Source organism: Chrysemys picta, chromosome 13, assembly GCF_011386835.1.
Source record: "Chrysemys picta bellii isolate R12L10 chromosome 13, ASM1138683v2, whole genome shotgun sequence".
Taxonomy (NCBI): domain Eukaryota; kingdom Metazoa; phylum Chordata; order Testudines; family Emydidae; genus Chrysemys; species Chrysemys picta.
Window position 1 is genome coordinate 55,424,177 of NC_088803.1, and position 26,611 is coordinate 55,450,787.

General features: G+C 46.7%; 1 protein-coding gene across 25 annotated transcripts in view; it reads right to left on the minus strand.

The window, feature by feature from the left end:
- Nucleotides 1-26,611, minus strand: part of ELMO2 (engulfment and cell motility 2) — a 51,388-nt gene that overhangs the window by 21,074 nt on the left and 3,703 nt on the right. For 6 of the 25 annotated variants that reach the window (XM_005304819.4, XM_065566429.1, XM_005304821.4 and 3 more), the window contains exons 2-8: nucleotides 16,395-16,529; nucleotides 16,222-16,262; nucleotides 15,659-15,731; nucleotides 15,191-15,241; nucleotides 14,036-14,217; nucleotides 12,011-12,110; nucleotides 7,506-7,657 (exon numbers count right to left, since the gene is read on the minus strand). In XM_005304819.4, the coding sequence (XP_005304876.1) occupies nucleotides 7,506-7,657; nucleotides 12,011-12,110; nucleotides 14,036-14,217; nucleotides 15,191-15,241; nucleotides 15,659-15,731; nucleotides 16,222-16,262; nucleotides 16,395-16,472 (677 nt within the window). In that variant the 5' untranslated portion in view covers nucleotides 16,473-16,529. Of the gene's footprint in view, nucleotides 1-7,505; nucleotides 7,658-12,010; nucleotides 12,111-14,035; nucleotides 14,218-15,190; nucleotides 15,242-15,658; nucleotides 15,886-16,221; nucleotides 16,263-16,394; nucleotides 16,533-25,958; nucleotides 26,010-26,611 lie in introns of those variants that run through there. The other 19 variants (XM_065566440.1, XM_065566443.1, XM_065566437.1 and 16 more) reach the window with 10 other exon arrangements.

The following is a 26,611-nucleotide window of genomic DNA, read 5'->3' on the forward strand; positions in this document are numbered from 1 at the left end:
GGTATGCTTTTTGAGGTATTTAAAAACTCACAATTTGCTTATCAATATCATGGCAAAAATGCACGTAGTAGTGCAATATGTGAAATTATAAACAAAAGCTGAGATCTTGACTAAAAGTATGTTTCCCATAGAAGTCTGGGAAATAGCCAACCAGTTCCTCAGAGACAAAGGGAAAACTGATGCCTCAGCCAGGTGTATACAAGACTGATGGACCATTACCTGCTAAGTGGCCATGCTTTGACAGGAAAGGAGGCAGGGCAAAAAAAAAAAAAAAAATCTACATCTTAGCAAAGAAACAGCATGAGTTTCCTTCCACACAGACTGCCTGTTGCCTTGCTCCCAGCTGGAAATGCTTCTCAAAGGGGGGCAGAACTATAAAAGAAGGGGAAGACACCCCAAGATATCCCCCACACCCATGCCCATCAATTCACTGTCTATGATGGGACAAAGGAAGCAGCCATTAGATTGTGGGAGGGGTCTTGACCTAAAAAGTTTGGTCAGAAAAACTGCTGAGAGCATGTGGTGAGAAAACTTGGCTTTAAATTGAACATTGTTTGTTAAGTTAGGATATGGCTTCATAGCACTTTTGTCGGTCAGGATGTGAAAAAAAACAAAAAACCCACACTCCGACCGACATAAGTTACAACAGAAGTGCTGGTGTGCACAGCGCTATATCGGCAGGAGAGCGTCTCCCACCACTATAGCACTTGTTGAAGGTGGTTTAATTGCACCGACAGGAGAGCTCTCTCCCTGCCACATAGAGAGGCTACATGGAAGACCTTACAGCAGCAGCGGTACAGCTGTGCCATAAGGTCTGTAGTGTAGACATAGTCTTAAGTACCAGTAAGTGTTTTATCCTTATTTTTCTTGTAACCGTTTCTCGCTTTTATGCCTCATTACTTGTACTCACTTAAAATCTCTCTCTTTGTAGTTAATAAATTTGTCTTAAAGGATTAACAAATTTAATATTTCTGGACTGTCTGCGAGGGCGCTGGACAGTGCACAACATACAGAACATTGCCAGCAGATCGAGGGACATGATCATTCCCCTCTATTCGGCACTGGTGAGACCTCATCTGGAGTACTGTGTCCAGTTTTGGGCCCCACTCTACAAGAAGGATGTGGAAAAATTGGAAAGAGTCTGGCAGAGAGCAACAAAAATGATTAGGGGGCGGGAGCACATGACTTATGAGGAGAGGCTGAGGGGAACTGGGATTATTTAGTCCGTAGAAAAGAAGAATGAGGGGGGATTTGATAGCTGCTTTCAACTACCTGAAAGGGTGTTCCAAAGAGGATGGATCTAGACTGTTCTCAGTGGGAGCAGATGACAGAACAAGTAGTGGTTTCAAGTTGCAGTGGGGGAGGTTTAGGTTGGATATTGGGAAAAACTCTCTCACTAGGAGGGTGGTGAAGCACTGGAATGGGTTACCTAGGGAGGTGGTGGAATCTCCTTCCTTAGAGGTTTTTAAGGACAGGCTTGACAAAGCCCTGGCTGGGATGATTTAGTTGGGGATTGGTCCTGCTTTGAGCAGGAGGTTGGACTAGATGACCTCCTGAGGTCCCTTCCAACCCTGATATTCTATGATTCCATGATTTCTGGGGCAAAGTACTGGACCGGGAGTATGTCAGAGTCACCCTACAGTATAACCAAGGCTGGTGAAAGCCAGGTTGTGATGGGCATGCTGCAGTTACAGAGACATCTGGGAATGGCCTGCATGCTGGTGGCTGGTTGTGAGTAGTCTAGGTTGGAGACTATAACAGCAAGACATTGTAAGGCATCCCAGGTTACAGGGAAGAGAGTCACATAGCCCCTCACTGGTCTGACTTATACCCAGGCATGTCAGTGACCGAGGTTCAATTCCCCATTGTGCGTGATGTAGAGAAGAGATTTGAACTTGGATCTCCCACATGACAGGAGAATACACTAGCCACTGGACTGGGGGATAGTCTGAGGTGTGTGGGAGGGTCTCCCTCTCTCCTATTGAAGCTATTCTACTGTGTATAAATAGTTATTGGAGTATGGACTTGAACTTGGTCTCCTGCATCCTAGATTAATGCCCTGACCACCCGGTTATGCAGTCATCTGCAGTTTCCCGATGGCCAGGGCACTCATGGTCAGGGCATATTTAAGTTTGTGATGTTCTCACAACAAAATATACCAACAAAGATCAGAGATGCTTCATTTCAGAGCTGAAGCTTCCTTAAGAGAAAAAAACTCTCGATAAACCTGAAATGCCACAAACTGTTAGGAAACTAATTATACAAACAAGTAAAAAACTTCATCATTAATAATGTAAGACTATAAAATTCATTCCCTGCTCCAAAAACTATTTTGTTATTGCTACACAATGGAATAGCTTCAACGGGAAAGGCTGAGAGAGACCCAGACTAGAATATCCCAGAACCCAGTGGCTAGGGTGCTCTCCTGCAATGTTCAAATCTCAAGTAGAGGAGGGAACTGAACCTGGGACTCCCACATCCAAGCTACGTGCCCCAACCACTGAGTCAAGAGTTAGAAAGGAATGCACCATCACCTCCACATCCCCTTAAAAATGCCCTCCAAAAAATGTTTTTGGTCAAAAGACCTTTTTAGTTCAACCTGAAATTGATTTTTCAATTTGCCAAATTTTTTTTCACAATTTTTAGATTTGACTAGACCCAAAATTAGTATTTTTACATTTTTCAGAACTGCAAAATAAGTTATTCATCCAGCTATATTGGCAACTGGCACCACCTTCCAATTTGTCAAATATCCACAAATCAAAGCTCAAGTTCTTCGACTAGGCAATGCTTCTCCCTCAGGGTTTGCAGTGGCTGGACATCTTCTGGATGAGGTGATTCAAGAAGAGATGAAATGTCTCTAGATGTAATGTGCACAATGCATCTATTGTGTATGCAATTGTCATTACTGAGGGAGACGCTGCTTACTTGTGTGACAAGCACAATAGCTCCAGTCATCCACACGTATCTGAATATTTGACTGATCACTAATAATCCAGTCAGAGGTGAAAGAAAATATGATGCCATGTGATTAGCTTTGTGACAATGAATGTAGTCAGTATGGTTAAGTTAAGCAGAGCTTTGCAAGAAAAATCACAGTAACACGCATTCTAGAATTATTCTCAAAAGTTTTGGAAAGAAAGATGCCAAAACATATTAGCAGCTGTGGTCCCAATATTGCACGCAATGCACATGGGAAGACCCCAGCACATGCATGGACCCTCACTGACTCCCATGGTGCTCAGCTCACGTGGATCCAACTGCAGGAGTGGGCTTGATGGGATTAAACAATTTTGCAACAACCACCTTGCAGCTGCCAATCACAAACAAGGAAGGTAGCCGTGCATTTGTCAGACCTTAAGTTGATTGCCCTCAAGCAATTCTGAAAGCACAGAGGGCATCCTCAGGGAATGCAAATACATCGCTACCTCGATATAACGCGACCCGATATAACACGAATTCAGATATAACGTGGTAAAGCAGTGCTTGGGGGCTGGGGGGGTGTCTGTGCACTCCAGTGGATCAAAGCAAGTTCGATATAACGCGGTTTCACCTATAACGCGGTAAAATTTTTTGGCTCCCGAGGACAGCGTTAACTCCACCAGAGAGGTCCTTTGGGGCCATCTGCCTGTCCCAAGTCAGGATAAAGGAGGAGGGTTGGGCGTGGGGCTAGCAATTCCACCCCGTAAAAAAATTAATTTGCTACAGAAACGCCAACAATAGAGATAACAGAGACTTTTAGCCTGGAAAAAGAAGGGCCTTCAACTCGAAGACACATGACGCTGGGTAGTGAAAGTCCTGAGGAAGCCACTAAGCCGATTACCCTTCTTGCAACCAGGAGGATTACCATCGGTACATGGAACGTGAGGACCATGTACGAGTCAAGAAAGACTGTGCAGGTCGCAGCAGAGATGAGGAGCAACAACCTGACCCTACTAGGCATTAGCGAGACAAGATGGACGCAAGCTGGACAGAGACGATTGTTGACAGGAGAGCTGTTGCTGTATTCCGGACATGAAGAGAGCGACGCACCCCACACACAGGGAGTAGGCTTCATGTTGTCCAAGCAGGCACAGAGAACACTGATTGGTTGGGAGGCACATGGTTCCAGGATCATCACAGCATTCCTTCAGAACTAAAATGAAGAGGCTTAAGATGAATGTTGTACAGTGCTATGCTCCAACCAATGACAGTGAAGAGGGGGACAAAGACTATTTTTACAACAGACTTCAGAAAATATTAGAGACTCCCAGACAAAGACATTACCATCCTTATGGGAGACTTTAATGCCAAAATTGGACCTGACAACACAGGATATGAACAAGTCATGGGGACCCACGCTCTGGGAGAGATGAGTGAGAATGGAGAGAGCTTTGTGGATTTGTGTGCACTTAACAACCTGGTCATAGGAGGTAGCATCTTTCCTCACAAGCAGATCCACAAGAGTACCTGGGTATCGCCAGCAGGCACGACAGAAAACCAGATCGATCATGTCTGTATTAGTAAGAAGTTCAGAAGATCTTTGCAGGACGTTAGAGTTAGAAGAGGAACAGACGTAGCGTCCGACCATCACTTAGTGGTGGCCAGATTGAAGCTGAAGCTGAAGAAGAACTGGATAGACACGTCAGATAGAAGAGCGAAGTACAACGTCAGCCTTTTGAAGGATCATAAGATCAAGGAAGATTTTGGACTGACGCTGAAGAATAAGTTTTCAGTACTACAGGATCGGTCTGAGGAAGAGGAAGACAGTGTATCCAACAGATGGCAGAAAGTGAGAGAGACACTTAGGTCAGCATGCCAGGAAGTGCTTGGAATCAAGAAATACCAGCAGAAAGAGTGGATCACAGCAGAGACTTTGACTAAGATAGAAGATAGAAAGAAGAAGAAGGCAGTAGTTAATAATAGCAGGACTAGAGCAGCAAAGGCTAAAGCGCAAGAAGAGTATGCTGAAGCCTATAAAGTAGTGAAGAGGAATATTAGGAAGGATAAGAGAGATTATGTGGATGGACTGGCAGCAGAAGCAGAACAGGCAGCATACAATGGTAATATGAAACAGCTGTATGACATCACCAAGCGACTGTCTGGAAAGTTCAGCAAGCCAGAACGTCCCGTCAAAGAGAAGCAGGGAAAGTCTATAACAGAAATAGAACAACAGATGAATAGATGGGCAGAGCACTTTGAGGAACTCCTAAATAGACCAGCACCACTAAATCCACCAGACATTGACCCAGCCAACGAAGACCTTCCAATCAATTGTGATAGACCTACCAGAGATGAGATCAGAAAAGCCATCACTATGATGAAGAACAGGAAGGCGGCTGGACCTGACGATATTCCAGCAGAGGCCCTGAAAGTAGATCTGGATGCTTCAGTGGAAATGCTGTTCCCCCTTTTTGAGAAGATATGTGGAAGAAGAAGTGATTCCGGCAGACTGGAAAGAGGGATACCTTATTAAAATCCCCAAGAAAGGAATCACACTTCTGTCGGTGCCAGGGAAGGTCTTCAACCGAGTTCTCTTAGAGAGAATGAAGGATGCCATCGATCCACAGCTACGAGATGAGCAGGCAGGTTTCCGGCAAAATAGATCATGCATGGACCAGATAACAATGCTCCGCATCATAGTCGAGCAGTCTATGGAATGGAACTCCTCATTGTACACTACGAGAAAGCATTCGATAGCGTGGATCGAGAGACTCTCTGGAAGCTCCTTCGGCACTATGGCATCCCAGCAAAGGTGGTTAACTTGATTAAGAACTTATATGACGGCATACACTGTAGAAAGCAACAGAGGGTCTTGCATCTGAAGAAGTGAGGTTCTTACCCACGAAAGCTTATGCTCCCAGTACTTCTGTTAGTCTCAAAGGTGCCACAGGACCCTCTGTTGCTTTTTACAGATTCAGACTAACACGGCTACCCCTCTGATACTATACACTGTAGAGTGATCCATGGAGGGCAGCTTACAAACAGTTTCCAGGTGCGAACCGGAGTCAGACAAGGATGTTTGTCGTCACCATTTCTCTTTCTCCTTGTCATTGATTGGATTATGAGCGCAGGAACGGAATCCAGTGGACGTTGTGGACCCAGCTTGATGACCTGGACTTTGCCGACAACCTTGCACTCCTTTCGCATAGCAAACAGCAGATGCAAGAGAAGACTAACGTAGTGGCAGCCACGTCATCACAGGTTGGCCTCAACATCCACAAGGACAAGACCAAGATCCTCAAGATTAACTCCATCAGTAATGACCCAGTCACAGTGAATGGAAGCCCTCTGGAAGAAGTGCAGTCCTTCACCTACCTAGGCAGCATCATCAACCAACGGGGTGGCACAGACGCAGACATCAAAGCAAGGATCGGTAAGGCAAGAGCAGCTTTCTTACAGCTCAAGAACATCTGGAGCTCCAGAGAGCTGTCTTTGATGACAAAGATTAGACTGTTCAATTCCAACGTGAAATCAGTTTTATTGTATGGAGCTGAAACCTGGAGGACAACTAAAACAACCACCAGGAAGATCCAGACCTTCATAAATAGTTGCCTTAGAAGGATTCTCCAGTTCTGCTGGCCAGACACCATCAGCAACATCTACCTCTTGGACAGGACCCATCAACTTCCAGCAGAGGAAGAAATTAGAAGGAGAAGGTGGGGCTGGATAGGACACACACTACGCAAGCAGCCAACCAACATCACTAGACAGGCATTGCGGTGGAACCCCCAAGGCAAGCGGAAAAGAGGCCGTCCAAGAAACACCTGGCGACGCGACCTTCAGGCTGATAGCATAAAAATGGGCTATACCTGGAACCAGCTAGAGCAAATGGCCCAGGATAGAGGACTCTGAAGATCTGTGGTTGGCGGCCCATACCCCGATTGGGGTGACGGGCATGAGTGAGTGAGTGAGTGAGTGAGTGAGGACAGCGTTATATCGAGGAAGAGGTGTATTAGGACTCCTTGGTAACTGGCCTGTGATTTTTGATCATGGATTGTAATTAAAGTTGAATGTGTTGCATTATGAAATATTCATGTTAATATCAATGTTTGTGAGTTTGTATACACAACGTTCACAAATTTTAACTTTGTTAATGTACTGAAATACTAAACAACTTTACATTGGTAACACTGAAGTAATTTTGCTTTACAGTGCAAAAGATTTTGTGCCATTTGGATTTATAAAAAAAAGTTTTGACTAACAATACAATTTTAGGCCCCAATCCTGCCAACTTCTCTGTACATGCATATTAATAACATGATTAATCCCACTGAAATCAGTGAGACTATTCACATGAGGGAAATTACTCATGTCCTCAAGTATTTCCAGGATTAGTGCCATAATTTTCCAATTTCTCGTTCTTTGCCTTTAGCAGATTTGTAAAGTTCAGATAAGACATCCTACCAGTCATGCCATTTAAAACAGCACTGTTATGAATTTTAATATAAAATGATAATCTAAAAACGTTTTACAAATCTCAGTTTAGCTTTAGATCTCTCCACTCTGGGTTGTTGGATACTCACACCTGGAGGTGAGAGATGAGCTGCCCCACAGTTATCTCCTCCGCTATCTTCTGGTACAGAGTCTGGCTGTTCAGCACCATGCTCTCTAGGATGGCTAGGGATCGCTGAAGAATAGAGACGTCCACCATGGGCTGACTCACGTATCCTGCAATCTAAATCCAGAGAAACCAGCACCTCAGCAGATGCCCACCACAGAGGCTACGTGACAAACCAGATACCAAAGTGCTTTGACGCAGGCCGGCAGAGGAGGCAGCCTCAGAACACCAGAAGAAAGTGTAGCAACTGCATCATACTGTTAAAATCAGCACCACCTCACCTTGCATCCAGCTGCCTGCAAGAGTCACACTGTTCCTGGAAGCTGCATCAGAGCAGGAGAAACCCACTCAGTGTGAAGCATGTGACGTGCACCACAATCCCAGAAGGTCCAGCTGCTGCAACTGTGAGAAGGACACTACCTCAACTCTAAGAGGCTGTGGCCTGGGCATCTCCTGCTTTTATGGAGTAAGATGGTCTATAACCTTCCTTAGTATAAGACTGTCTCACTCATGCCTCACGTTGCACCTGCCACACAGAGAAGAGATTCTGACATCCCTACAATCCTTATTTGCAGCATGCTGCAGGATTTTGTATCAAGACCCAATAACTACATTGGAGAAGCTGGAGATCTAGGCACCTAGAGACGCACAGGAGCAGTTTGGGAAGCTGGTTGTTTCTGCTAGGATAGGGAACAGTGACACAATTAACATTGACTTTTAAAATGGGCTGGACTACACCTATGGTTCACATTCTGGTAAGGCAAGTGGAAAAGTATAATTAGGCAGCCTTCAGATTCTATTTTGGCCCAACTACCAAATGCCCCAAAAACTAACTACAAATTTTTTTTAAGTACCTCAGAAGCAGGAAGCCTGCCAAAAAATCAGTGGGGCCACTGGATGATCCAGGTGCTAAAGGAGCACTCAAGAAAGACAAGGCCATTGTGGAGAAGCTAAATGAATTCTTTGAATTGATCTTCACTGCAGAGAATTTGAGGGAGATTCCCACACCTGAGACATGCTTTTTAGGTGACAAATCTGAGGAACTGTCCCAGATTGAGGTGTCAATACAGGAGATTTTGGAACAAATTGATAAATTAAACAATAATAAATCACCAGGATAAGATGGTATTCACCAAGAGCACCGATGGAACTTAAATATGGAATTATTTACTCCTGGGGGAATTCTGCACCACTGCGCAATGCAGAATTTAACAGAAATTGTTTTTTTGTGCATAATTTCCTTTCTCCCACAGAAATGGGCTGCAGTGCTGCTGGCCACCACTAGGGGCTGCTGGAGCCGGCAAAGCCCAGCTCACATGGGGGAGAAGAGAGATAGCTAGAGGGTTCCTGCCTGGCAGCTGCAGTTCTTCACATGAGGGAAGGAGACAGCAGGAAACTCCACACAAGCCTGGAACCCAGCAGCAGGCTGTTTCTCTCTCTGGATCCCCGGCTGGTAGGGGGGCTGTGTTTGGGGGGCCCATGGCTGGGCTCGGGGGGAGGGGCAGAAGTAGGGTCTGGGCTGGGTTCTGGCGGGGAGGGGTTTGGGTTTATTGGCTGGGGGGGGCATGGCTGGACTCAGGGGGATGAGTTGTGGGTGTCTGGCCACCCCAGCTGGCTTCGGGGGGCAGGAGGGGAAGAAGGCAGAGAAATAGGAACTAGGTTTCTTTAACTCTCTACTCCTGTGGGAATTTTTGTGTCTCTGTATTGTTACAGACATACTTGCTGACAGGTATTTTGAAATAAATTACCAAAAATAATTGAAACTGGCATGATTATCTAGTGTTATTTTGCCAAATAAAATTTGCAGAATTTTAAAATATTGTTTGCAGAATTTTTATTTTTTTGACACAGAATTTTTAATTTTTTTGGAGCAGTATTTTCCCAGGAGTAGAAATTGCAGAACTACTAACTGTGGTATGTAATCTTTCCTTTAAATCAGCTTTTGTACTAGATGATTGGAGGATAGCTAATGTGATCTCAATTTTTTTTAAAAGCTCCATATTCAATCCTGGCAATTAGAGGCCAGTAAACCTAACTTCAGTACTAGGCAAACTGGTTGAAACTATAGTAAAGAACAAGAATTATCAGACATACAGATGAACATGATTTGTTGGGGAGAAGTCAATATGGCTTTTGTAAGGGGAAATCATGCCTCACCAATCTATTAGAATTCTTTGAGGGAGTCAAACAAATGTTGACAAGGATGATCCAGTAGATATAGTGTAGTTAGACTTTCAGAAGCCTTTGACAAGGTCCCTCACCAAAGGCTCTTAAGCAAAGTAAGCAGTCATGGGATAAGAGGGAAGGTCCTCTCATAGATCAGTAACTGGTTAAAAGACAGGACGCAAAGGGTAGGAATAAATTGTCAGTTTTCAGAATGGACAGAGCTACATAGCAGGGTCCTCGACAAATCTGTACTGGGACCTGTGCTGTTCAACATGTTCCTAAATGAGCTGGAAAAATGGGGTAAAAAGTGAAGTGGCAAACTTTGCAGATGACAAAATTACTCAATACAGGTAAGTCTAAAGTAGACTGTGAAGAGTTACAAAGGGATCTCACAAAACTGGGTGACCAGGCAACAAAATGGAAGATGAAATTAAATGTTTATAAATGCAAAGTAATGTACATTGGAAATCCCAACTATACATACAAAACAATGGGGTCAAATTAGCTGTTACCACTCAAGAATGAGATCTTCACGGCATTGTGGATAGTTCTCTGAAAATATCTGCTCAATGTGCAGAGGCAGTCAAAAAAGCTAACAGGATGGAGGATAGATAAGAAGACAGAAAATATAATAATGCCACTATATAAATCCACGGTAGGCCCACACCTTGAATACTGAGTGCCGTTCTGGTTGCCCCATCTCAAAAAAGATATATTAGAATTGGAAAAGGTACAGAAAAGGGCAATAAAAATGATTAGGGGTATGGAACAGCTTCAATATGAGCAGAGATTAAAAAGACTGCAACTGTTCAGCTTGGAAAAGAGATGACTAAGGGGGTATATGATAGAGGTCTATAAAATCATGAATGGTGTGGAGAAAGTAATTAGGGAAGTGTTATTTACTCCTTCACATAGCACAAAAACCAGGGGTCAAAGAAATTAATAGATAGCAGGTTTAAAACCAACAAAAGGGGTACCTCTTCACACAATGGACAGTCAATCTGTGGAACTCGTTGTCAGGGGAAGTTGTGAAGACCAAAATATAACTCGATTCAAAAAGAAATTAGATACATTCAAAGAGGATAGGTCCACTAATGGCTATTAGCCAAGATTTTCAGGGATGCAACCCCATGCTCTGGATGTCCCTAAGCCTTGGACTGCCAGACGCTGGTACTGGACACAGGGGATGGATCACTCGATAAATTGCCCTGTTCTGTTCATTCCTGTTAAAGCATCTGCCATTGGCCACTGTTTGAAGACAGGATACTGGGCTAGATAGACCATTGGTCTGACCCAGTATAGCCGTTCTTCTGTTCTTGTGTCTTATGGAGTTATTGTTTCAAACTGTCCCCAGACTCAGAAAGACAGCACTGCAGTACCTACACTAGAGTCATGTTTTCTCTGCAATAACAAGGGCTAGAAACTCAGTTTTATTTTTAACTGAAAGCTGAGATTCTGGAGCACAATTCTGTGGATGATTCCATTACCACAGAAAACACAGGCTATAATCTGATCCCTGGCTCCTGTGCCTGCCCACCACTCTGATCCCAGCCCTGCCTCCAAAAGTGATCTAGTGTAGCAGGGCTTAGAGCTCAGACAGAAGCAGAATCCAAGCATCTATAACACTGGTGGTTGCTGCTGTGTCCTGTCTGCCCAGGTGAGCAGGAGCCAGGAGCTGCAATCACCAAACATGAATCTACAGGAACCACCATGAACAGAGACCCATTTCCGGAACGGAGTAGAATCCAACCAGAATTCAGGTCAGCAGGGTGTTTGTAACACTCCCTGCTAGCAACAATGACACTGCGGGGGGTGGGCTGTATTAGAGCTGCAGGTGGGGTCTGAATAGTCAGCAGGAAAGCTTTTCACCTCCTCTGCTAACTCCAGACACAAACTGCCACAGAGACAAGCCTCCAGCAGAAAACCCACTGGGGAAATGTTGGAGTTAAGCTGTTCCTTTCCCAATCGTTCCACGCCATACCTGCACCATGTGTGTGCATCACGTGCCCTACTTCACCACTCTATGTCAGGCCTTCCTCCACATCATGTCTCCTTCCCTGCCCCATGCCACACTACACCCAATTCCCCCACAGTATCATGTTCTGTTCTCCCCACAGGCCACGCCATATCTCCGCCCTGCTCATGGCACACCTGCCCCATTCTCCCCCTCCTTCTAGGTCATGTGTGTGCCACACCACGTTCCCTTTTTCACTCCTCCCACTACCATATGCAACTCTCCTCCCCCTGATGCCACACCTCTACTGCTTCACACAGCACCCCCTCCCCCTTCTCCTCGAGCCACACCTGTTTGATGAAGGTTATTGAGACCATGTCCCAGGAGACGATGCCATGGTCCATGAGCTCCAGGAAGGCAGTCAGGGTGAACGCCAGCATCTCGCTGTAACTGAGAGGACGAAGGGGAGTGTGATTACAGGTGACACGGAAACCAGCCTGGGCAGAAGACACAAGCCACTCAGCAAACACTGTGGCTTCACAAGATTCACCCTGCCCCCAGTCTTCCAGCCAAAGCATCTGCTCAACACAGCCCCTCAACTGGCCAGAGGGTTCATTACTAAGAGGCAAGATATTCCACTGCCCTGCCTCTGCAATGCTCCAAGCCCCAGCTCTCACAGCTAGGTCTCCTGTATGTCAAGGTTCAGAGTTATCCCTAGGACATTGGACTGGCTTCTGCAGTGCTCCCAGACCTGGCTCAAGTGATCGGGTCTCTCATGTGAAGTGCTATGCATGCTAAGCATTATTAGTATTAAGTGACATACACCATCCATGTCCCTGTAAATAACCCTCTGCATTGACTGGGTTCCACATTTCTACTTAAAGAGGCACCCTGGCAAAGCTGCTCCAGCAAGACCCAACAGGACAAATACCCGTGTAAGGCTTCCCAGCTCTCCAATACAACCTGACAAGCTGTTCTACCTTGAACAGGATCCCTAGACCCCAAGATCAGCTGCGCAGAGGCCTGTATCCTAAGTCATTTAAAGCAGGTGGAAGGCAACAAAAGTTTAGCACGATCTGTTATAAAAACTGTATATAAAAAAGCAGAAGTTGGAGATCAAACACATTCAGTTTGTATCAGTTTAACACAAAGAGCTGGGATTCAGGGTCTCCAAGACTCCTGGGGAGGCCACAGGCTGACAACGAGCTATGGGATTCTGGAAATGGTCATATGTGGAATCACTGGATGTGTATTTTGATAACTGTGGATGGGACGGGGTTGCTACCCCCCTGTGTGCACTGCTTTGCTGGGGGTTACTTGGCAACTAGCTACACTTGTGACCTGGACAGCTGGCAGAAAGGGAGTGAGCGGCACCATTATGAATGCTGCTGCGGCCACACACCCCTCTGCTCCACCTGTTGAGGCCCAGAAATCAACCATCACACCCCTGGGCTTTCATTGTCCTGATGGTGAAAGATGTCCTGACCAGATCAGAGCCAGGGTTTGGGAATGGGAACCAAAACACATCACCCTCTCTATTGGGTTGAGATGAATCCTGATCAACAGCTAGACTTGGACCCAAGGTTCCTGCTATCACCTCCTCCTAGTGTGTCATTTTACCTCTCCCACCATATTTCCCCTCTTTCCCATATATCTCTTCCTGCCTTTTGCCTAGCAAGAGTCTGGCATAGTCAGCCACAACAATTCCACCTTTTGCAATTCGGTTGTACCCTGAGAAGCAGCTATAAACTATGCGAATACACTCTGGAAAAAGTCTGCCAGGTTTTTGAGTGGCTAATGGGGGCCATGTGCCCGCTGTACCTGTAATTTCTGAGCAGCCAGACTGCAAGAAAAACACACAAACTTCAAGACAGAAAACTCTGTCTTATTTTTTGCTATTCCTGTCTTTTCCATTTTGCGCCAGATTGTCTCATTTGGTCTTAAAAGGAATGGGATCCAATTTCAACAACTCAAGACCATATACTGCTGACTTTTCCCCAGCAAGAACATTTAACACTATCTTTTAAAACCATCTAAAGACGCATGAGCAAGACTTCTAAAAGACTCGATAACTAAAGTGGAAGGGATGAGGGTGACTGTTAAAATTAAGTTTTCCCCTGAAATTTTAAGTTTCAACAGTTGTAACGATTTCTCCTCTTTTCTGTGTGTTTAATACATGTTTTTTATGGTGATTGTTATATTGGCAGTTGCCAGAGATAACCTGTCATAAAACCCTGAGTTTAACATTGTAACAGTCAACAAATGTTTTAGAAAATTCTAATCCCTGCTGGAACCAAGACAGTTGTTGCTGCACCCCCAGCCTCCTCACCCCCACCAGTCCCTGCTCCAAGAGTCCTGAGTACAGGAATACTTACTGGGACAGAAGCTTGGTGCCACTTTCCACCAGCCGCGTCAGCACCGTGATGCCCTCCATGTTGATGAACTCTGTGGCAAAGGTCACATCTGCAGACAGTTTAGCCAGTTCCTTCATGGCATCCAGTCGGGCCTCCATACTGTGTGACTGGGTCCTCTCCATCAGCTGTCGTGCTGCCCTGGACTGGGAGACAGGCGAGATCTTGCCAGTTACTCATGGGTCTGCTGACACTTTCTGAGCCTCTGCCAGGGATGCAGCAATGGGCAGAAGGAACACAGCAAGGCCAAAGGGTTACTGGAACTGGCAGAACAGAAACCAGTTGTCTAGGCAGATTGAGTTGGGATCAGGAATGCTGCTCTCAGCTGTAACTACAGCCAACTGGCAGGTGGGTCAAGTGTTCGTTTCTAATGCTGGATAAATCACCCCATCCCACTCCAGCAGGTACAGGCATTGAAAGTGGGAACCATAAGAAATATGAGGCCCCAAAAGACCTTTTAGTTCCAAAGAAAAATATCTCTAAAGCTTTTTAATGCATCCACCACTTTTTCCTTTTTCCATCTGTCCTCACACTGAAAGGAGATAGAACTCTTCTCCACTTCTCACACAAAACTGGTAAGCTACTTTGCTGTGTGGTTAAAAAACAACTGCCATCTCCCATCCCACAGGTGGCTGTATTTCAAAGGAGGACAAGCGATCCCTGTGTAAGCTGCTTTTTAAAATGTATTTATTGTTACTGTTATGTGACAGTGGTAGTCTCCAGCATCCATTCAGGATTGGGCCCTATTGTGCTGGGCGCTGTGCACTCAGGAAGTTACAGGCCTTGCTCCAAGGAACTTAAATTCTAATTTAAAACAAGATGCAACAAGAGAAGTGGGGATGCAGGAGGAGCTAATGGGGTGAAATTGTAAGGTTACATCACCTCACCAGAGATGCAACCCAATGGGTCAAGTCACTCAAACTATTTATTTTTCTCTTGTAAGTAAATCAGTAAAGCTGGCTCTTCCTGCTTGGCGCTAAACTGCTGCTCATAGCGAGCATCATCTTTCAGTTTAGTCCACCAAGCAGCAGGAGTAGGCCCAGCACTGGGAGGAGGAGCAGGGCGCTGAGTGGCTGGAACGAGCCTATGGCAGGGAGACAGCTGAAGGAAGGCATATACCGGGGAGACAGCCAGCTGCAGGATGGTCCCATTTTTAATGTCACAACGAGTCTGCAAAGAGAAAAGAGAAATATCTGAGCGGCATGAGGTGGTGATGGGGAAATGCAGTTGGCCATGGCCCTGTGCATCTATGTGTGCGCATACACATACACACGAACACACACACACACACACAGAGGGAAAGGAGTTATGTTGGACCATATGGTCCCTGTGTCCAAAAGCAAGTTGTGGGGAGGAAGGGGAAGTTGGGCCATGGGACAACTGTACTCAATCAGGTGTAGGGGAAAGGGGAAGAAGGGTTGGGACTGCACTGGTTAATATAAGTTTCCATGTTTAGTGGCCATAGAGGAGAATGGTGGGGCAAAACCCCACCCAGTAATGGGGACAGCTTCAGCTCAATGCTGGCCAATGTAGAGACTCCTTCAAACCCCTTCCCTGGGGACCATCACACCATCCCCCTGTACTGACCTGTTCTGTGATGTACAGCTGGGGCCCATCTGCATATCGCAGGGTATAGTATTCAGGGTTTGGCAGCGACCACCTGGCAGGGGGGAGGATGACACGTAAGGCCCTGTCTCTTCCTTCTACCAGGCCATCACCTATGTCCAGGGCTAGGATTCAGACTAGGGGTGGCTTGTTCCAAGTGGAAAGAAATGGAGATTTGGAGAGAAGCCCCAATGAGAAGATTGTGGTTCCTGAAGAGGAGGGAGAAGGTGGGATCTCAGCCTGAATAAGACCAGGAGCTGAGGGAAACTCTGTGAAGGCCTGGACTGCAGAAACCTTAGAGGAGGCCAGGCCAAGCCAAGCCTCAGGAGCCCTGAGTACCAGGGCACAAACATATACAGCAGGGGATCCCGTCACCCAGGAGTTCACGCTCCCAGCTAGAGCCTTGGCCTGCCCCATGTCCAGGTGGGAAGCCTGGAGGGAGGCAGTCCACACTGCCAACAGCACATCTGGTAGGGTATGCGAAAGGCCAGGCCCACTAGGGTGACTGGTCTGCTGCAGCAGGGCCTCCAGAAAGCCAGACTCACCCATCACAGACCTCCTTGATAACAGACGCCAGGGGCCTTTTCTAGAACAGAAAGAGAGAGTGCTCAGCAGTGACCCTTTCTCCCAGCCACAAGGGGAAGCTTTATGATTCCGTTTCCCCACGTTTAGCACCATGCTCCAAGTCCCTCTCCTGCACTCAGCACCCAACTCTCACCTGGTCTATTTCAAGCAGCTGGGCATTGGCTCCAGGCCATTCAACAGCCACTTTAACAATGTCCGCAGGCGGTGGCATGGCTCCAGACTACTCCAGTTCCTTCTGAGATGGGGGAGACAGCATCCACCCCCAAACCTGCTGAAAGGGGAGATGGTGAGCAGCTCTTTTCGATCCATTTGGGTTCCTATATTGCTCCCATCCTCACAGCACCTGAGCACCTGCAAGAGGACCATCTCGTGCGAAGCAGGGTTGGGCCTTTGGATAGGAAACATCCAGGCAGTCTGTGGAGCGCACCCCACCAGTGTTGCCCTACATGGCAGTTGTTCTACCCCATCTCCTACGAAACCTCAGACTGCCCCTCTGGCTGACAGTCAGAGTGAAAGGTCCCACATGGTCCATCCTACCAGGGGCTTTCATGAAATGAACACACAGCAGTTGCATAAGTTACACCAACCTAAGTGCCAGTGTAGACAGCACTATGTCAACGGGAGAGCTTCTCCCGCTGACATAGCTACTGTCTCACGTGGAGGCAGGAATTATTAAGCCAACAGGGGAGCTCTCTCCCGTCGACTTAGAGCATCTTCACCGGAAGCTCTACAGCAACACAGCTGTAAATGATGTACTGTAGACATAGCCTGAGTCTGTAAATGTGTTGAGCTAGGACGAGACTCCTCAAGTGTTCTCCCAGCTGGAGGTCAGGGGTACCTTTCTACAGAGTATGGTATTTTACGTTATCAGGTTTTATGCCTTAGCAGCAGGCATTGGCCCCTGGCGCATACAGGCCTGGTGCACCCATTTTATCTCCTTTTCAATGACTCTCAAGATGCTCATACAGGATTGACAAGATTTCTCTCTTGGTACATTTCTATCAGCTGAAGGAGCCAAAGGAACAGCCCCAGAAAGCGAGAGAGCAGGTATAACATAGGTCACAGCAGGGCAAGATTCCACACCCACAAGTACATCTCAGCCTTGACTAGAATGGCCCCAGAGGCAAGTTGAGTCTCCGTGACCCATTAAGTCCTTGGCTGTTGAGGAGGCCAAGAACTGCGAATTGTGGTGGTGGTTGTGTACTGGACACATCATCCAGCTCCTAGTGGACTGAGACCAAACCACTCAGTATAGCAAAGAAAATGTCAGCTGGAAATGACTCAGAGACACTTGCCCTGGGCCCTCCTACAGAGATGAATAGCTATATCAACCCACTCCTGTCTGTGCAGCACTGGAGGCTCCCCAGCCCACTCCCTGCTTGCCTCAGTGGCTGGGTAGTGCAACACAAACAGACCAGAGTCACAACTGTGCAGCTGGGGCTGGTGCCCAGGAGAGAAATGATTTTCAGAAAACAGGTGAGAAACTTGTTACCAGGCTACAGCTTCATGCCGAGAAAAGAGCAGGGCTGGGGAGTTGCAGGTCTCAGCAGCGAGCCCCCTGGCCTTGCTCTGCCAAAACAGCCTGGGTGACAGAGGTTAGGGACTTGCTGTCACTATGTCTGCAGAGCTATGAGCAGGAGGATGACACTCACAACAAAACCCTCTGCTAACTCCTACCGCAGGCTTCCAGTCTGTATTTGGGTCATGGTGCAAGAGAAATAAGGAGCTTACGGAGCCTAGTTGCCATCAGTGTGCAGAGAAAGTATGGGTGAAGGGGGAAAAGTGCAGACTGAGCATTAGGCCCTTTTCCACTCCGAGCAGCTGCAAACTGCAACCATTGTTCTGGGGACATGGGAACTTTGAAAGAGGTTACATGTTTCAGAGGTATTAATAACCACCAGCTTGTCAGGGAAAGAGACTTAACGGTCAATTTCTTGACCCACACCAGGCACACAAGCAGGTTCCTAGACAGAGCCACAGCAACATCTCCATCCCACACCCTTAGTGCGGCTTGCTCCATCACCATGCCAGGCACAGACACATCTGACCTGTGAGCTTCTGACAGAGCTATGGTTATACCCAGCAGCTGCCAGGGAGTCAGGCCCTGCCCAGGCCTGAATGTCACATGGTGTCTGGGGTTCAATCCCCTGTGGCATCTGGCATGCAAGTCTGTGCTGCATCAGTGGCAGGTTGCAATTCAGTGAGATGCTATTGCTTGGTTCCTCTCTTTTCAGTTTGTAATACTGTTGCTTTTGCAGGCTGGAGGCTGCCTGTCTCCCTCCCACAGGGCTGTGGTCACTAACCACATGTGATGTGGGTTCCAGCTCCACCATTCGCTCTCAGGCTGGGAGATTTCAAACAGCCTATGTGAGATCTGAACTGTCATAGAAAAAACAGCCTCTCCCCAAAGGGAAAGGCCAGGTGCTGCCTGAAAAATCAGTCCCCAGCACAGAGGTGTCTTTCCCACAGGCAAGACCTGGCAGGAGATGGGTAACAAGCATCTGGAGTACAAAGTGATTTCTCCATGGGGCCAGAACCTGAGGCAGCCCCCTGCCACTATTAGACTGAGAGGCAATGCCACAGCCACCTGCAGAGCTGGAACCCAGCCTTAAGATGAATGCATGAGGATGATTTCCTTGATCTCTTAAAGAAGTGGAAGCCAGGACATGTAGACTGGGAGTGTTGAAGAGATGCTAGCAGTCTTTGCAGCAGTGGTTTCCTGACCCAGGCTGACCGCGTGCTAGGAACACACTTCCCTAGAAGCCTGTGAGAACTTTCCACTGATGGGCAGACAGCAGGTCCATGGGGGTCAAGAGAGAAGCCTGCCTGGCCCAGGGCCTTAGTCTACATCCCACTGCACAGAAGAGGGTGTTTCTATATGAGCAGGTGAGCCTATCAAGAGACATACGTGTGCATGGCCTATCCTTTGAAGGGATGCTGTAGGACAGTACTGCCCATACGCTTCCCACCTAGAGTTGGGAATCACTGCATGGAAAGGCATGCTAATCCACAGCCTTCCTTCTATCGGGAGGTCTGTCTGCCCTGACAGCCAGCCCACAGCCTTGCTCCACCCAGAGCAAGCCAGCTGCCTCACCCCCTCAGCTTAAGCACACTCACTGCACTAATTGCAGCTCTCCTTCCGCTGGTGGAATATTCTGGCTCCAAAGCCAGGTTCCTGTGATTCCTCTGGTTCAGGGCCCTGTAATCACTGGGCAGAGGGTCAGTGCTCCTGGATGCGGAAATGGAGAACGTGGGGAGTCAGCTCAGCATTTCCCAAGGGGGCCTGGAAAAGCTCAATTTTAATGCTCCAACAAGTACCCCTGCAAATTCCCCCAAGCATCCATCAGATCACAGTGACACCCCTGCCCTTGAGCCGAAAGCAACCAGCCGTAGGCTACAATGAGAAGGCGCCACTGAAGTTGCCTGCTGAACATACTATTGTCCGCAACTGCAGTCTCTCTTCAGCGCGTGAAAGGCCTTGCGAAGCCTGAATTCCAAAACAAGCTGAGGCTTCAGCCAACAAAACCTCCAGGAGGGAGATCGCTGCTCTCCACACAGACACACACACAGGAGTCCCATCCTTCCCATTCATAGAACAGAACTGGCACTGGCCCAATCCACCATCCCACCTGCTCCCCAGCAGGTAGCTGGGATTTAGACCCAAAACCCAGCACAACCCATACAAGCCTGGGTATTCGCTCCCCTTTCTAGGATCCAAACCCAACACTCAGCATGACCCATTACCAGCCCTGGGATGTGGTATAGCATGGTCCTGGTACTCCACAATAATCAGCTCTTTCCTCGTTTGTAGCAACGAATAACCAGCCCTGCACCTCTCCCTCTATTTCCAGCATCCATTCCCAAAAGCCTAGGAGTCAGTGGGATCTGTGTGTGAATGACTAGTGACAGAGAGAGGAAGAAAACAACTGATGCAGAAAAGTGCCTATTATGATGACGCACATGTGACTCAGTCATGCCGTGTTCTGGTTACACCAGCTCCTTAAAAAACCCAACTCTCTTATTTCAGAGATGTACAATCTCAGATCCTACAGCAACACTAGTAGAACAGAAAAGGCAACATCTGTTCTGCAAGCTGTAACTGGGGCTAGGCAGGAAAAGGCCCAGCTATAGGTATTCCAACAATGAATGCTGATTGACATTTGCTTTCCCAGTTAGTGTCTCCAACAGAAGGGGAACAAGTGCTCATGGAAAAACAGAATATTCTGGGTGCAGAGTGCATTTCTAAACCCTGCCATTCACAAGTATAACCCACACATAACAGCTGCTCTGATGGGAGTGGAGCATGGACTGAATCAGTGAGATCTCCACAAATGGAGGAACCTCGCATGATTGCCACGGAAATCAAACAGCATTATTTGGAAAACACCTTCAGAATAAGAGAGCTCTGCTATTGCATTAAGAAAAAAATATCATGAGGGCTCAATGGAAAGCTGCAGAGGAACTAAGAGGTCTTCGAAGGGCAGATGCAGCACAAGCGCCAGCACGGCTTCCAGAGACACTGGTATACACATCACATATCCAGGAAGGATTTCACAGGGCACCTGGAATGTGAGCCCTTCAGCAAAGGATAGATCTGATATTAAACTGGCACAGCACTTGATTTTAGCTCAAAGATACACACAGAACATCTTCCACTTTCCACAGGAATGCTGGCCTGAGCACCTATGCTTTGAGAAGGAACTGATCATAAGTGCAGAGACAGCACGGTACCGCAGTGAATAGGAAACACAAAACCTCAACAGGAGTCACACGCCCAGCTAGATGGAACCAGGCCATTCAGACAACAGGACAAGAAAGCAGCTGGAAAGCCTATGCCAATTCCAAGCACTGTGGATAAAAGCTGCCAGGTCCATTCTCTCCAGCACAAGAAGAATGTCTGCTATTTCACTCCTTTAATGCTGAGGCAACACAATCGGGGCCACTGGAGGGAATGATATCCTTCTCCGGGATTCCCTTTGGATCAGGACTCCACCTACCTCATTGGGATAACAAACAGAACAGGATGTCCCTGCAGGACAGGACACCAGACAAGATATCCACACCTTGCCACAGTCCTCTCTTTTAGACTTTCCTGTGGAATCACCTGAAGGAATTAAAATTCTCACCTGAGAATTCAATTAGAGAAGCATTTAGAAAAGCCTAGTGCTGCAGACCACAGCCATGGACCAGTTCAGAGAGAGAGAGAGAGAGAGAGAGAACGCTGGATAAAAGCAGCCCCCTCTCACTCTCTGCTTAAGATGCTGCCTCAGCACACCACTGACCTGTTGCCATGGGCTGCCGCTGCCTGTGTATTAATGTTCTCCCATTTATGATAGGGTTTTGTCTTAACCCTTCCCGGTCTCTCACTGGAGAAGGCAAACATCCGGCTCTCTCCTACCTTCAGCTTGGGTCTAAGTTGTTCAAGACGTTATGTTAACATTGTGAAAATATGTCCCAGGGGGAGCTCTGACATGCTTCTGGTGTCACTTCCAAGCTCAGGGCAGTCTGCAGGCTGAGCCCTGCTCCTGCAGCAGGGTCCTTTTGTCTGAGCTAGATAGGTCAGAGAATTTAGGGACCATGAACCTTGCCAGAAGCAGGGATGCACATTGTTCCATGGCTGGGACATACCAGGGCATGTAGGAAATACTGACATATCATTTGCCTTTTGGGAGCAACAGAATAATGATGCTTCAGGCCCAGGCATATCTGAGAAAGGACAGCCCAGGCTGGCTAGGAAGGAAGCCACATAACCAGTTCTGAGGCTGTTGAGGGTAATATCCATAACTACTCTGCCTAGGCTGGAGACCATTTGGCTTTCTCCTGAGTAATTAGGCTGCTACTGGCATCTTTATGGTCCCATCCATCCTGCTCCTCTCAATGCAAAAGCCTCTCCTGAAGCAGAGGCCGAGAAAGAAACACTGTTATTGTTAGCCAGATAATCCAGCACAGATCCGGGCATTTCCATGAGGGCACCCTGAACAAGGGATGACCAGACAGCTAACAGCACACAGAATAATGAAGGTGGAGACCCTCAAGATCCCTGGGACAGTTGGACTGCCCCTTCTTCCCTAACAAAGCATGAAGTCTCAGTCCCTTGCACAAGCTGAAATCTCACGACCAATAGAGAGAGCTGGGAATACTGAAAGCAAACTCTGTGCATAGTTTACAGTGTGTTAATCACAATTATGGAGTTTTGGCAATACAGACACACTGAGAAAAGTGCTCTTCTCACAGGTCTAATTTCCTGACAGTGAAACAGATGCTAGAACTCAGAACCAAATTCCTAATGGCAGGAGGATGCTAAAGTGCCCATAGCCACAGACTCAAAACTACCAAAAATGAGTCTCTCTCTAAAGCGTAACACCTGAATGTCCAGATCCACACTGCACTCAGCCTTAAGCCCTCTGTAAGAAACCCCAATCCTGGTTATTTCAGAGGCAGAAGGAAATCTCCCGGACGAGTAACTACCTACGCATAAGGGGAGTGCCCTTCCTGACCACTGTGACAAGGGGCTGATGCCTTGAAGCCTGGATTCCCTTAAAGTCCAGTAAACTGCAATGATAGTAAGGGTGAGGACTGAAATATAGACCCAAGAAAACCTGCTGAGGCAGGGAAACTCTGCATCTCCAACTGGAGAAATCCATTACAGAGCTCTCCTCATCCCCCTTTTTTAACAAAGAGGGGGAAGAACCCATCAAGACAAACTGAGACTCAGCCTCACTTCTTGAGTCTTCTGAGTAACAGCGTCAAGAAGCCTCACCTATCAGAGAGTCACAATGCAGCAGCAGCCAGAGTCAGACACAGGAACTAAGTCTTTATCTAAATTTATTGTGATTAGGGTACAAGGAGCAGCACCACCCCTCAGGTCCTCAGAGACAATGCATGATTTCCATAACAACTCCAAGCCTGTGGGACCTAACATGCAGGTTCTCATCCACAAAGGCCAGCGACAGGCAGGGATGAAAACTTCCCACAACTGACATGGGATCCTTATTTCCTGCTCTCCAGTCAATACCTAACCAGGCCCCCAAAGTCTGGGAAATCCTAGTCATAGGAAGCGAGAGCTAAGAACACCTGAGGCCTGTTGGCATTCCCCCAGTCTAGTGTTAGGGTTACGAAGGGTAGGGCTCTCCTGGTTAGAGTCAGGGTTACTAAGGGCAGGTATTCCTTGGCTAGGGTTAGGCCTGGGGCCTGTTGCACACCCCAGCCTGGGCTCCCTGAACAAATAACTACTGCTCCCATAAACAAACCACCAGACCAACCTCACTTTGACTAACTGGGGCCAGAATTAAATGCACAGCAAGACCCAATCAAGAGAGGTAAAGCAGGTTCAAGGAAGGTTTCCTCAACTGTCTAAATCTGTAGCGTGCAAGTCCTGTAACTATTATAGCTGCAATTAATTTAACTGGAATGTATCCTGGCCATGAACCACATGCTCATATGAATACAAGAGAGAAGGACAAACAGAAGACAAGCTGAAAAGAGCTGGAATTTGTAGGGAACTGACTTTCCTAATATTTCTAGACACCTCCCCACTTCTCCTGGTTTCACTATAGCTAGAACAGAGATTTGTGTTTGAATAATATTCCTCCTTCCTCTTCTGCCACTTCTTGCAGGGAAATCACAATCCTGCATTTGGGACCTCATTACCAGTTGCCACAGAAAGACATCACCTCCAGGATTCACAGACTGAGAGGGAAGAAACTCATACTGGGATGTACAGGGAAATAGGATTAATTATGTGCAAGAGCTGTGGAGCAAAATGCTGGGTAAGGCTGTGAGGTGTCTTATAGGTCTCTGGCTCCTTTTCTCATCCTGTGAGAAACGTGGGTCATTCTGGAAGTGGAAGTGCAGATTAAGATGAAACGATTCAACACTAAGGGGAAATTCTCAGGGTTATAAATAGATCTCCTGCTCTACAACTAGGCAGCACTTCAGAGATCACTGCAGAACTCCCAGAGACAGCTGAGCCACATCTGCAGTTTGGACTGAGAATGCCTTCAGTAAATCTGCACTTTACAAATATGTCACCAGAAATTATATTAAACTATTTCCCCTTTTGTAAGAGATGTGTACAAAACTAAAATAAAGTTCAGGAACGCTACTCCTTATGTATAGTTGTGTATATTGTGGACTCAATTATGTATGTATTATATATAGTGGACTCAACCTATTCAAAGCCTTTGAACAGTCCTGCTGCAGACTATACAGGGACCACTCAAGGAAGACAGACAAGCATCAAAGGTGAAATGACCAGACATGGAGCATGAGAAGAATCCCAGCAGTTTATGAAATAGTCAGTGGAAGGTTTGTACAGGTATAACAATGTGCTATACAGAGAAATCACTCAAGAGACCGACAAAAATCAACGACTCAGCAGAAGAAGCTTTCTAATGCAGGAGAAGCAAGGCTCAATATATTATACTGGCAATACTTTGGGTCAGCACCTAAATACAGGGGATTGGGAGACTACCTTTATTAAACAAACAGGCTTCACTGTATGGCTTAACAAAAAATGACCCCGCAGGTGAGAGATGCTGTATTTTAAATTGGAATGAAGTTTTGCAGAGTTAAGGGAAGTTCAGCTATATCCAGTAAGATCTCAACTTTGAAACTCTCGGGAAGCAGCACAGGTTGATATGTTATGTGTGATTATTAGCATCAGACAGTTACTAGTCTCTTACAACACACTCCGCGACTGCACGATGATTTACAATTTCTTGTGGGGAGATAAGAGCTTCGTCAAAACTAATCAAAGATCCATTTACTATGCGCAGGTACCTCACTGGAGAAATGTCTTCAAATAAAGTAGTGACGGAAGGGGAGGCTAAAGCGCAAAGGCAATCAGCAGAGAAGCTCACAATACTGTGTTCAAAAGGCTCCTGCTCTGTGAAGCAGCAAATCTAGAAGACTGCTACACTCCAAACAGAATTAATTCTCCTATTCAAAAGCTCTGTTTCCTTTGCTTTATGGAGGGAAAGCAGAGTGTGTTGCACACAGAATAAAAATGAGGAAGAAGAAAAGAGCAACACAAGAAAAGAAACCACATGGCTGAAGCCCCCAAACAATGAATAGCTCCAGCTTCTGAAAATCCCTGGACGTGGTATAACGTACTAGGTGATTCTCAGAAAGTCCCCAGTTGGCACTACCAACAGACAACAAGCTCCCTACAACAAAGGGGTGAGGATATGACTAGTAGGAAAACTCATGACAGATTGTTCTCTTGTCCAAGCAGAGTAGGGGCAAGGAAAAACAAGGTAGATGGATAAAGCCTATGCTGCGCTACAGTCCCGTCTTGGGGCTTTCTTCCAGTATCCCACATCATCTCCCTCACCTCAACCCAGAAAGAAACGAAGGGAAACATACTTATTGTCTAGAGAACTCATCTCATACACGTTCTAGACTTAGCTTCCTCTGTGTCCCTCTACCTCCTAGCACCCTTATAAATTTCTCAGAGAGGCTGCGTATTATGACAACCTGAAGTTTGCACTGGGCATCTTTCATAGAATATCAGGGTTGGAAGAGACCTCAGGAGGTCATCTAGTCCAACCCCCTGCTCAAAGCAGGACCAATCCCCAACTAACATCATCCCAGCCAGGGCTTTGTCAAGCCTGACCTTAAAAACCTCTTAAAAATCTCTCTCATATGACACTTGATTCCAATAAATCTATACTCTGATGTGGTTGTTTTAACTTGCCTCTTGCACGATGATTGGGTAGAAAATACTTCATAGGAAAGATGCAGATACCTAGTCACAGATAAAAAGGGAGGAGAGTTAGAAAAAGAAAGAGAACAATACAAAGCAGACAGATGGGCAAGGAGAGAAATGCTGTAAGATGAGTCAGCAGAACCTGGAGTTCGGTACAAAATTCATCTTAAAAAGCTGCCTCCCAAAAACTTCTCTGAGCAAGTGCTGTGCATTGTACAGCTTCAGGGATGCAGAATAATGATGTATGGCACCAAATATGGCATTCTTTAAATCTACTTCATCAATTGCCATATTTAAAAGAACTGTGGATTGTTAGCCGGAAACATACTCCCCAGGCAAGGGATATAGCTCTCATCATCCATCTCAAAAGCAGTCTAAATATTCTGCTGATTGAGAAGGCAGGCTAATGCTCAGAACACAGAACAAATGAATACTGACCAATTAGACTGAAGCTGCTCCCCTAGGGAGCTGAGCTGTGAAAAGAAAAATGTTAAATGTATTTGAAAATTAAACCCTCGGGGGGAGGGATAGCTCAGTGGTTTGAGCACTGGCCTGCTAAATCCAGGGTTGAGAGTTCAATCCTTGAGGGGGCCACTTAGGGATCTGGGGCAAAATCAGTACTTGGTCCTGCTAGTGAAGGC